The sequence below is a fragment of the Pongo abelii genome, chromosome 11, assembly GCF_028885655.2.
Source record: "Pongo abelii isolate AG06213 chromosome 11, NHGRI_mPonAbe1-v2.0_pri, whole genome shotgun sequence".
Classification (NCBI taxonomy): domain Eukaryota; kingdom Metazoa; phylum Chordata; class Mammalia; order Primates; family Hominidae; genus Pongo; species Pongo abelii.
In genome coordinates this window covers 130,691,408-130,703,627 of record NC_071996.2, presented here as the reverse complement: position 1 = coordinate 130,703,627, position 12,220 = coordinate 130,691,408, and the positions used below count along the sequence as shown (strand labels likewise).

Sequence of the window (12,220 nt, the reverse complement as noted above, 5' to 3'; positions counted from 1 at the left end):
AAGACTGGAATAAAATATTTGCTATACACTTTGATGACAAAAGTTTTGTATCCAAATATATAAATAACTTCTAATTAATTAGCAAGAAAAAGGCAAAGTTCACAATAGAGAAACAGGCAGAAAGCTGTACTATGCAGTTCACACTGAGGGAAATATAAATGGCCAATTAAAAAAGAAAAAAGTTTACAAACTCACTAGTCAAAACAAGATCTCATTTCACACCATCAACATCTAAGCACACCAAGCTTTGCCAAAGACATAGGGAAACAGGCACTCTGGTACGTTATTGGTACAACCCTTTTGCAGATGAACTTGTCAATTCCTAATATATTTAAATTTGTTTTCTCTATGAACCACTTAGGAATTAAATTCTAGTTGTCACAATGGTGCATATACCAAAATATGCATTGCAACTTTATAAAATGAAAATATAAAGACAAGCTTACTTTGTTTAGGGAGATGGAAAAATGAACCTACTTTATATAACTAGATACTATGCGGCAGCTATTACTACAAATACATCATATCTATTTGTACCAACATGGATAAAATCCAAAAACATAATATGGAGTGATAAAAGCAAGCTCCAATAGATACGTATAATGTGAAACTATTTATTACATTTGAAAGACCACAAAACAGTAATGCTTACTTTTTATGGAGAACACACACACACACACTACAAAACTGTGCAGGGAAATTACATACATAAACTTTTTGGGATAAAAGAGGGTGTAAAGAATGTTTGTATGACTTTCTGTATTCAGATTTTTTTTTCCTAAAGGTAGAAATCTGAGAACAAACAATTCAAAGTATATTAATACTTGCTTAATCTCAGGGATAGATAAGTTGGTGTCTGTTGCATTACTTTTTGTTTTCTAATTTAACTGAAAGTGCTTAAATTTGAAAATGAAGTCCTGTGAGAAAGCATCCTCCCCAAATGTAGGTGTTTTTCAACTTTTGATATTTGCTTCTCATATTGCTGCCCTGTCTGGAATGCTAAGGCAAGAAGAAGGATAAACCATGATATCTTGATGTGTGAACATCACCTTATCCAGAAATCAAAGACGGGGCTTTCTATACCTCCACTCCCAGCTCTATTGCCTGAGACAACAACAAGGTGCCTCCCTGTTTCAAGTGGGTGAGCTGGGCCCTGACAGCTATAAAACCTGGGGATGCACTGGGCAGCCAGCCTGGAACTGGATGCCTGTGCAAAGTAGCAGAGGTATTTCATTCTGGGCACATCAGTTCAAATTGTGTGGGTGGACAGTTCCACCCTATCTAAACAAACAGCATGTAGAGTCAACACCACTGCTGTTTCCCTGTTTTGAGAAATGTGAAAGTAAAACTGAAGAAATTTAGAGCGAAACACATCCTTAACTAGAGTAGAACAAAAATAATAAAATATAATGGCTCCAAAGTTACATTTAGCTCTCACTTGTACGTTGTTTGGCCCACACTATGTTTTTGTAAAGTTTTGGCTTAGTTGCTAATATTTAGAATTTGAGAAGTTTCTAATAAAAACTGGATTCCCAACTTCTCTCTTGAAGTGAAGCTGGCACAATTGGGCTTGAATTCCAGCATGCTAACAACTAGGCTCTGCAGATTGTCTCTTACCCCATTGCCTTACTCCTTACTTCACCTGCTGGTCTCATTGGGGTCTCAACTCTCTCATTTTGCAGATGAGAAAACTGAGGCTCAGAGTGGTCAACAGCCTTGCCCAACAGCAGAGTTTCTCTGTGAAGGGAGCCATGTTGGTTCACATTGCCCAATTATCAGTGAACGTTGTGATTCCTTTTTCTACAAGATGAAGGCACATTTCATAATTTTACTGGCATATTTTCTCTCTAACCCAGCAGGTACACTGGAAATGATAATCCTGAAAACTTTTTAATGAAAGACTTACTTCAAGTGATGAGAAAAACAATACAAATGGATTAATTTCAGCAAGAAGTCACCAAGATCTGGCCAAACTCAAAACAGAAAAGTTTACATGTAAAAATAATAAAGGAATGTAACAACAGAATTGAAAATGGTATAACTAGAGTTTGCATGGTCCCCAAGCATTACTTTTTCAGGCTGATCCTTACACAAGTACAATTCTTCCACCCCTTCCCAATCTCACTCCTGTTCTTCTAAATTCAGAAACATGTGCAAACCCTGCTCTGGATCTCTTCTCCAGGCTTCCCCACAAAATACATTTCCTTTAGGATTTTGCTTTTTTGGATTTATTTGTCCCAGTTAAAGCTGGTAGAGGATCCCTACTGACTTGCATGAGTTTTATCTATCATGCCTGGTAGCATTTAAATACCTGGGCTGGGAATTCCTAATGTATGCAAAGTGCATTTTTGTTAGAACCAGCTACACAAACAGATTACACGGATTACAAATGTACTTTAGAATGTGAAACAGTGAATAACCTAAATGTAAACTGATAGGGAAATGGTTCAATTAACTTTGGCATATTGTGAAATACTGTGCAACAAAGCAAAAAGAAAAACAGGAAGATCTTAAATACTGCCATGGACTGGTCTACAGGCTGCAAAGGAATACAGCACAGTATCATTACATTAAAAAGCCAACAAAAACATACATATATGTTTGTGGGTTCATATGTGTGTGTGTAAATTCATGGACAATGTTTGGAAAACAACATCAAACATGAAAGTGGTAAAAGTGGATACCTCTTGGAAGACAGGGAAATGGGGAGAGGTATGGGGGTGTCAGAGAGGGCTTTAGTTTCACCTATAATGTCTGCAATGTCTTCATTTAATTCAAGTAGGAAAAACTTGGATTGTATGTGACCATAGATTCTAAAATTCTTTTCATGTAACATATATAAATATTTCTGTGACCGTTAATTTCCAATCATAATCTCAATGATAACATTTGTAAAAACATCTGCTCATCCTTGGAAATGAAATTTCCTATGCCACGTTATCACCCAAAACAACTTTTTAAAGTGTAAAAATAACAAGTATCTGAAAAGTTAAAGTTTACTTTCACAAGGTAAGATCAAGTGAGTCAACTCTAGAAGGCACAATCGTTTCGAGGACAATCAATTTCTATTTAATGGCAAAGAATAAGAAATATGGGATGGATTTAAATAAATCCAGTTTCACTCAAATTCCAAGTCAAAAATCAAATCAAAGTGTCAGATTGCTTAATTGATTCTAACCTGAGTTCGATTTCTAAGGTGTTCTTAATTTTTCAGTGATAGCACTTGCTTTTCCCAACAATAGCAAAGGATAACTGGAGGGCAAGTTTTGCAAGGAAGAAACTGAGCCCCAGAGAGGTCAGGGTTTAGTGTGACGTCCCAGCTAGGAAGTAGCGGCTGGGACTCCCTGCAGGTGTCTCCTGCCAGCCCTCTGTGCGCTGGGCCAAGGTGCTTGATTTGATTCACCAGCGTGACGCCGTGCATCTCCACATCCGGTGTTCTCACGTATCATCCCTGGCGATTATCTATGTGTCTATTTTTTAATTTACTGACCTCTGGAGGCCTGTCCCCGCCATCCCTGACTCCTAGGCACTGGACAAGCCCCCTCCTCGCCTCTTTCCCCAGCCCCGCGCATTCCACCTGTTCCAGGGCATCCCCGCTTGCTCCCTTCCGCACGCTGCCTGTCCCGGGACCTGCGTGAAGCCTGCAGCCCCGCCACTAGCGCGGCAGCCGCTCCACTACCGCGCCGCTGCGGGTGGGGCCAGCGTGTCCCCCGGACGCGTGGAGGGGGGATGGAAGTGCGGGGGTGGGGGTCGCGCAGCCCCCACTCACCTTGCTGGCTGCGGGCGCCGCCGCCAGGAGCACCAGCAGGAGCGGCAGTAGGAGCACCTGCGGCCTGGGGGCCGTCCGGGGGCTCATGGTGGGCGCGCGCTCAGAGCCTGGGCGAGTCCGGAGACCCGCAGGTTCTCAGGCCACCGCGTCTCCTGCGCAGCGCGGCTCTGGGAGCCCGGCTGGAAAGCTCGCCTCGCCACTCGGCCGGGGCGGGTTTTGTAGGGCTCGGTCGCACTGTTCGTCCCTCCCCACCCAGGCTTTTTGGTTGTGGCTCCAAGGGAGGAAAGACGTGGCTCAGGTCCCGCCCTCATACCCCCGTCCCTCCCAACTTACCAGGCAGTGTCCCTTCTACCCGGGCATCGTGCCCAGGAGGCGAGAAAGGGCTGGGCGCCTGAGGGGCAGGTGGGCGCGGATCCAGGGTAAGGGGTTAAGGAGGTGATGCTCCCAAGGTCCGGGGGCCCAGGCGGGGAAGTGGGGTGCGGGTCGGAGGTGGGGAGTTTGGGGGTGTGCAGTGGGGAGGTGGCTGCGCAGGGTGGAGGGAGTGGCCAGCGGCCCTGCCCAGATTAAGCGGGAGGCGCGCCGGGAGTCTGCACTCGGGAGGCCTCGCTTGCTCCCCGCGCCCGCGGCGGTCCGCGTTCCCCGCCTCCAGCCCGCCTCCAACTTGCTGCCGCCGGGCTTGGCTGCGAGAGCGCCGCGAAGAGGCAGCGGGGCGCGGGTGGATTGGGGCTGGAGGTGCGCCTCCCGTGGGCGGGCAAGGTGGCGTCCCCACAGGTAAGGCGCTCATAGTGGGGCAACCGCTGTCCCAGGGCCCCGGCAGCTGCCTGGGAGGGGCAGTGGAGGGAGCATGGCATTCAAGGGGTGGTGGCGGGCCCGGCTAGGGAGTTGTGGCCCTGGGGTCACCAGAGGAGAGCGCGTCTGGCTCCTGGGTTTGTCTGCCTGGGCTTTAACTGGGTGCTGTGTGTTTTGATTAATTTGGAGGCTCGAGTTACCGGCCTGGCAGTCGGGGCACTCCAAAATGCCAAGAGAAAGAGGCAGCTGAGGGGAAAGAGAAAGCCCATCTTATTCTCCGCTGAGTTGAACTGCTTTTCAGGTCAAATCTTATCTGCGGAAATGCAGGGCAAAACAAGACTCAGCTCTGGTCAGGGTGCGCTCTTCCTGGGGGTGGCCTGCGATGCAAATGTGCCAGGGCACCGTCCTCCAGCAGGCTCTCTCCGTTTCCTGTGCCACAGACCACACTGGCTCTGGTAAAGCAATTAGACTCTTTCTCAGAAGAATGTTGTGAAATGCATAAAATACAATTAAATCAGAATCAGTTTTATTGGAATGCAATTATGGAAGTCCTCAAGTCGTGATATAGTAACTAATACAGGTGCATCATCATTATTGCGTTAAATAGCTTGATTTAACAGCAGGCCGATTAAGCAACAGTAATGTCAAAGCAGTGATGACTGCAAATGGTATTTTGGGATAATAGCCCAAACTGAAATGTGACATGAAAATACCAGTGGGTGCAAATTATCAAGAACTGCCAATACTACTGTGCTCTGTTGCCTGTGCTCATAAGGGAAGGACATGTTGAACTTCTGTGACATGTTACTAAAAATAAAGATGCAACTTATTTTCCTATATGAGTTTCCTATACAGATCACCTGAATTCCATCCTCAGGTTAAGAATCTTTGCTTTGGAACAGTGTTGCTGATATTTGCTGCAGTTGGTTTCAGACACCAAGTATGATCATGCAGTTGGTTACCGATTGTAGGGAACCACTTGCTTGCAGTTAAATTTGGGATCTATCGGTATCTTAGATCTTTGTAGCCATGCAGGTAGGCAAAACCCTAACAGTGAATGAAGACACTCCTCCCGTTCCTTTTATTTTGACTATAGCATGAATCTTACAGTCTTCTTTCTGTTTTTTATGCCAGTGATTCTCAACTATCGTTGTGCATTAGAATCTTTGGGAGGATCAAACAATGTTGCTACCCAGACCATTCCAAGCCAATTTTATCAGACTCTCTGGCTGTTTTAAAATTTCCTGTACATTCCCATGCACAATCAAGTATGAGAGCTCCTGTTTTCACGAATATGTGAAAATTTCACGCACATGTTGAATTAGGATATATTCTTAGTAGAATAATAAAAAGCACATATATTAAACTCTTCATTACAACTTGGGAACACTGCGGAATTTATGACCATATCGCAGATGTTGCCGTGTGGTATACAGTAGCTTCTTTCCATTGGTAGGGAAGGTTCTTCTGGAAACTTCTGCCACTCTTGTGGAATGAAACAGCAGGTGTTCTGTTGATGAAGTGACAGTGTCCAAGAGTTCTGAGAGTCACATGATTATCTTTCACAAACTGACAGTATTTCATTTTAAAGAGTACAAACAAAAAAATCTCAATGCTAATGTTAAATGCTTCTTCTCTTTGCCAAATTCCAGAAGATTCCTCAATTTGAATTTTAATTGCCTTTTCCTGAAACCAAGTCATTTTGCTGGAGGACTAGACTTGGTTTTATCAATTTTGGAACAGGAAGTAGCAGTCAACTGCAAGTCATTTCTGTTGCAGATACAGAGCCGGAAAGAAACTTGTGATGTAAATACAGCAAGAAAGAGGCAATGCTGGAGAGCTTGACCTCTGGAGTAGACTCTGGAGTTTTGAATCCTTTCCATACTTACTAGTGTGACCTAACCTCTCTGGGCTGGAGTCTTCTCTCTATAAAATAGACATACTCACCGTACCCACCTCAGGGAGTTGTTGGAATCTAATAAGCTAGCAAAAACCCTTTGTGCAGGATCTTCACACAATAGTCACATAGTGAAATTTGATTCTTTTTTTGTACAGAGGAAAATAGGTGGCCCTGATGAGAAATGGTGGCATGTGGTAGAGATGCTCTTCTGAGCTCAGTACTAAAACAGCGGGAGGCAAGCATAGCCTATGAACTCCTTTGAGGTTAATACACTTCCAAGGCCTCTAAAACCTTGCCTTGGCATCCCTTGGGACCAGCAGCATTGGCCTCTCTGGGAGCTTGTTGGAAATGTAGAGTCTCAGGTCTCACTGTGGATCCACTGAATCAGATCCCACATTCCCCAAGATCTCCAGGTGATTCGTATGCACCTGGTACTTAAAACTCTGGGAAGTTGCTTATCTAAAAGCCACATTTAACCACCCATTCCCCACCTGCCACCTTTAGAACAGTGTTTGACAGGCTCACCTGTCAAACATAAACAGGTGGTGTTAATTAACTGGAAGGCTTGATTGTTAAAAAAATTGTCTTTGGGTCAAGAGAGTTGATTTTTCACAGTTGGTTCTTTAAATGTAAAACAGCAAGAGGAAAGGAGGATGGTTCTTTTTGTACATTCAAAGGACACAGAGGTCTCTATTTTTTTACTTTGATGCCATGTAGGAGTTTTAAACAAAATGAATGGTTATTGTCTTTGACAAGTCCTATGTAATTTGTTATCACAGTATCATGTCCGTTTTCTACACAATGTTTAAATAGTTGTGTCTGCTTCACTGCGTTTCAATGTAAGCCCCATTAGGGCAGGGGCCATTTTTGTGTTCTTTACTAATATTGAATGAATGAATAAGGCTGTTACTGCTTCCTGAATGAATTAATGAAAGCACAAATGAAGTTGAATGACTTGTCAAATTCACCCAGCATTCACACTTAGTCTGGTTTCTTCCTAAGTTCATGATCTACCTCTAGCTTTCATTGCAGAGGGACGTGCCTCTGCTTTTAATGAGATACAAGATACAACTCTTATGCTGCCCATAGCTGCTTCATTAATCTTGTTTTATTTCATCTCCCCTCTTAGCCATCCTTTTTCTTTCAAGAACTTTCTCTTTTCCACACCTCTGAAACAATTAGGCTCTTGGGTGCTTTTAGAATCTGAGTGATTACCAACTCATGTCATTTCTTGCCATTGCATCTCTGGACTCCTTCTCTGCTTCTCTAAGTTCATGGCTCCTGCCTTGCACTATCATCTGTGGATTATGGTAGCTATCTAGCTAGTTTTCTGTCCTGCAGGCTTTCTACTCTGAAACTAATCTTCTATGTAATTATCAGAGTTACCAATTAAAATTGCACATTATGCTAGCAAGGACAGGTGACTTTAGAGGCAGTTACAAACAATCCCCCCAATCCAGAGGCTTATCATTATGGAAGCTTTCTCATCATTTCTACTACATATTCATTACAGGACATGGGGAGTTGGGAATGGGGTGGGGGTCCTCTAGTTTATTGTAGCCACTCAGGAACCTCCTGGAAATTCCCTCAACATCTTCTCTAATCACCTCAGAAGGGGAAGAGAACGTGCTAAACTAAAACTACCCTTCAACCTTCCTCCTAGATGTGACACAGGCTACTTCTACTCACATTTCACTGGCTAAGTGGATCATGTGATGATGCTTTATTCTGTAAGGGGCAGGGAAATGAAATCTACCACATGCCTGGAAAGAGTGGGAAACAGGTGGTAAATGTCAGTAATACTCATCACACACATCGTGCCACTTGTTTGTTTAAAAGCTTCCAGAAGTTCCCCTTTAACTTCACAACTGATTTCACATTTCTTGGAATAGAATAGTGTGGTCTCAAGTCAACTTTTTTGTTTTATCTCTTGTGTCGTCCCAAGCTTTTTATGATTTCTCTGGTTCACTATACAGACTTCCTCATCTCACACCTTCATATTTACTATTGCCTCTGCTCACAGGGACCTCCTCCTTAGTCTGTCTTCTACAACTACCTGTACTTTAAGATCTAGGTCAAGGATTAAAGAGCATGGTCCCTGTGAACACCTTTGTCCAGAACTTTATTATATAGCACAGAAATAATGTATGGTGATTTATTGTTCTATATTACAAAGCCTTTGAGGGAAGGCTCAGAGATTGTTTGTTAAGTGTATTAGTCTGTTCTCATACGGCTATGAAGAATCACCTGAAACTGGGTAATTTATAAAGAAAAGAGGCTTAATTGACTCACAATTCTGCATGGCTGGGGAGGCCTCAGGAAATTTACAATCATGGTGGAAGGCACCTCTTCACAGGGCAGCAGGAGAGAGAATGAGTGCTGAGCGAAGGGGGAAGCCCCTTATAAAACCATCAGATCTCATGAGAACTCACTCAGTATCATGAGAACAGCATGTGGGAAACCACCCCCATGATTCAATTACCTCCCACTGGGTCCCTGCCATGACACATTGGGATTATGGGATTAGAATTCAAGATGAGATTTAGGTGGGGACACAAAGTCAAACCATATCATTAGGGAATTTAAAAAGTACATTTCTTGAGGTATAATCTATGTTCCATAAATTGCATCCACTTAAAGCATGGAATTGAAAAAGTTTTACCGATGCATCCACCCTGTGAAACCACCACTGCCCATCAAACTACAGTATTTTTCTATCACTCCCAGAAGTTTCTTTCTGCCTCTTTGCTATCCATCCCTCTTTCCACACCCCATCCTCAGACCACTACTGATCTGCTTTCTGTCACTGTAGACTTCATTTTAGTTGGCGTTTTCTAGAATTTTGTGTTGATGGAATTACACCGTGTATACTGTCTTACATCTGGCTTCTCTGATTCTGCATAGCAATATTCAGATGCATCCGTGTTGTGTGGATTAGGAGTTTGTTATTTTCTATTGCTGAATAGTATTCCATTGTGTGGAGATCACACTTTGAAAAAAAATCCATTTGCCTATTTTTGGGCATTTGGATTGTTTCTAGTTTGGGGCTACTACAAATCAAGCTACTATGAATATTTTTCTACAAGTCTTTCTGTGGGCATGCATTTTCATTTCTCTCAAGTAAATACCTAGGAATGAAATGGTTGGGTCATATGGTAGATGTACATTTAATTATAAAAGAAATAGTTTTCCAAAGTGGTTTTATTCTACCTTCTCAATGCAAGGCAGAATATAATGCATAGGAGTTCCAGTTGCTCCATATATTTATTTTGCTGTTAATTTTTTAATTTTAGCCATCCTAATGTTTATACAGAGGTATCCCAGAGTGGTTTGCATTTCTCCAGTAACTAACGATGTTGAATATCTTTTAATGTACTTATTGAACATTCATGTAGCTTCTTTTGTGAAGTGCCTATTCAAATCTTTTTTCCACTTAAAATTTGGCTTTTTATCTTCTTATTATTGAATCGTAAGAGTTATTTATATATTGTGGATACAAGATCAATGTTAGATACAAGTATTGTGAGTATTTTCTCCCATTCTGAGAATTGTCTTTTCATTTTCTTATTATTTTTAATAAGCAAAAGTTTTTTTTTGATGGAATATAATTTATAATTTTTTTCTTTTGTGATTTGTGCTTTTCTTGTTACCTGAGAACTCTATACCTAGGCCAAAATTGAAGAAACTTTCTCCTATGTTTTCTTCTTGTGTAGTATTGTTACTTTTACCTCAGTGATCTCTTTTAAGTTAATTTCTGGGTATGGTATGAGATAAGGATTCATTAAATATTTTTTCCATGTGAATATCCAGTTGTTTTGGCACCAGTTGTTGAAAAGACCTTTTTCCCCCACTAAATTGCCATGGCACCTTTGTGAAAAATCAATCAATCATGATGTTTGAGTCTTTTTGTTCCATTTATCTACATGTCTATTCATCCACCATCATTCTTATGACTGTAGTTTTTTAGCAAGACTAGTGTAAGTCCTTCAACTTTGTTGCTTTTCATAGAAATTGCTTAGGCTATTCTAGGTCATTTGCATCTATATATATATGGATTTTATTCGTTAATATTATGTTAAGGAGAGTCATGTTTATATTCACAAGATATATTGATGTAGTTTTCCTGTAATGTCTTTGTCAGTTTTGGTATCTGAATTTGCTAGCCTCATCAAATAAGTTGGCCAGCATTCTCTTTTTTTTATATTCAGAAAGAGTATATAAAAAAACTGGTATTATTTCTTCATTAAATATTTGATAGAATTCACTAGTAAAGCCAACTAGCCCTGAAGTTTTCTTTGGGGAAGGTTTTTACTTACAAAATTCATTAATTATAAATTTAATTGCTATAGGGCCATTTAAATTTTCTATTGTTTCTTGTGTCAGTTTTGATAATTGATGTCTTTCACAAAATTATTTATTTCCTCTACATTGTTAAATTTATTGACATATAATTATAAGAAGATTATCTTTTTAATCCCCTTTGTCATTTGATACTGTCATAATGTCATTTTTAATATTCCCAAGTTTTCAGATTTATCAATTGTATGCAGAACCAACTACCAACGTTGGGTTTCATTGATTTTTCTCTACTGTTTGAATGCTTTCTCTTTTGTTAATTTCCTCTTTAATATTTATTATTTTCTTCATTTTGCTTCAGGTTTAATTTGTTCTTTTCCTAGTTTTCTAAGATAGAAGCTTAGGTAATTGATTCTTTATTTTTTTTCTTTTCTAATAGGAACTTTTATACCTAGAAGATCCTTTTCTGCACTGGGTTAGTTGCATCCTGTAAATTTGGATATGTTATGTTTTTATTATCATTCAGCTCAAAACATTTTCTGATTTCTTGACTCATGGGTTATTTGGAAGTGTGCTGTTTAATTTCCAAATATTTGGGACTTTCCCAGATGGCTTACCATTGAATTCTAGTGTAATTCTCTGCAAGATTTCAGTTTTTTGAAATGTGTTGAAACTTGTTTTATAATCCAGCACATGATCTATCTTGGTGGATATGCCATGTCCGCTTGAAAAGAATATATACTATGATGGCTTGGTATAGTGTCCTAGTATGTATTAAATTAAGTAAAGATGGTTGATAGTGTTGTTCAGATCTTCTGTGTCTTAACTGGTATTATACTTTGTTCTATTAATAACCAAGAGAAGATTATTAGTTCCTAACTATATTTTAGGATTTGTCTATTTTTTCCTTCAATTTTGCAGTTTTTCCTTCATCTAATTTGAAGTTCTGTTAAGCACATATATTAATACTTATAGCTTTCTGCAATATTAATTTTTAAATCATTATCAAGGGTCACTGCCTATCCTGAAGTCTTTTTTATGTGCTGTTAATATATCCATTATAGGTTTCTTATGCTGACTGTTTGTGGTATATCTTTTTCCAGTCTTTTATTCTCAGAGTGAATTTATGCTGACTGTGATTCTACCTAGAATTGTTCTTCTGTATATCTCCTTCTAAGTAACTGAAAAATTTATCCCTTGTAATTTTTCTCTCCTGATGTTTAAAAGATACTTTATAAGGTACTGTCATAGCTTATTCCTTTTTTTTCCCTCATTTCCCCAGATCTTCCTTCCTTCCTAAATCAAGTCTTGTCTGCTTCCTGGGGTCTGCCTGGTGTGCCCTGGTTTTCACTTTTTTTTTTTTTTTTTTTAAGACAGGTTTCACTCTGTCACCTAGGTTGGCTGCAGTGGTGTGATCTCCACTCACAGCAACCTCTGCCTCCTGGGCTCAAGTGATTCTCCCACCT

At 40.6% G+C, this 12,220-nt stretch overlaps 2 protein-coding genes across 4 annotated transcripts in view; one reads left to right on the top strand and one right to left on the bottom strand.

Annotated features, from left to right (window-relative positions):
- Positions 1–4,038, bottom strand: part of COL4A3 (collagen type IV alpha 3 chain) — a 148,055-nt gene extending 144,017 nt beyond the window's left edge. Inside the window, exon 1 of one of the 2 annotated variants that reach the window (XM_024243122.3) lies at positions 3,770–4,038. In XM_024243122.3, coding sequence (XP_024098890.2) covers positions 3,770–3,856 — 87 coding nt within the window. In that variant the 5' untranslated portion in view covers positions 3,857–4,038. The remainder of the gene's footprint in view (positions 1–3,769) is intronic. The other variant, XM_063713075.1, reaches the window with a different exon arrangement.
- Positions 4,039–4,058: 20 nt separating this feature from the next.
- COL4A4 (collagen type IV alpha 4 chain) overlaps positions 4,059–12,220 on the top strand; it is a 155,593-nt gene continuing 147,431 nt past the window's right edge. The window contains exon 1 of one of the 2 annotated variants that reach the window (XM_063713074.1): positions 4,059–4,188. The gene's annotated coding sequence lies outside the window, so the exon portion shown is untranslated. Of the gene's footprint in view, positions 4,189–4,350; positions 4,541–12,220 lie in introns of those variants that run through there. The other variant, XM_054549909.2, reaches the window with a different exon arrangement.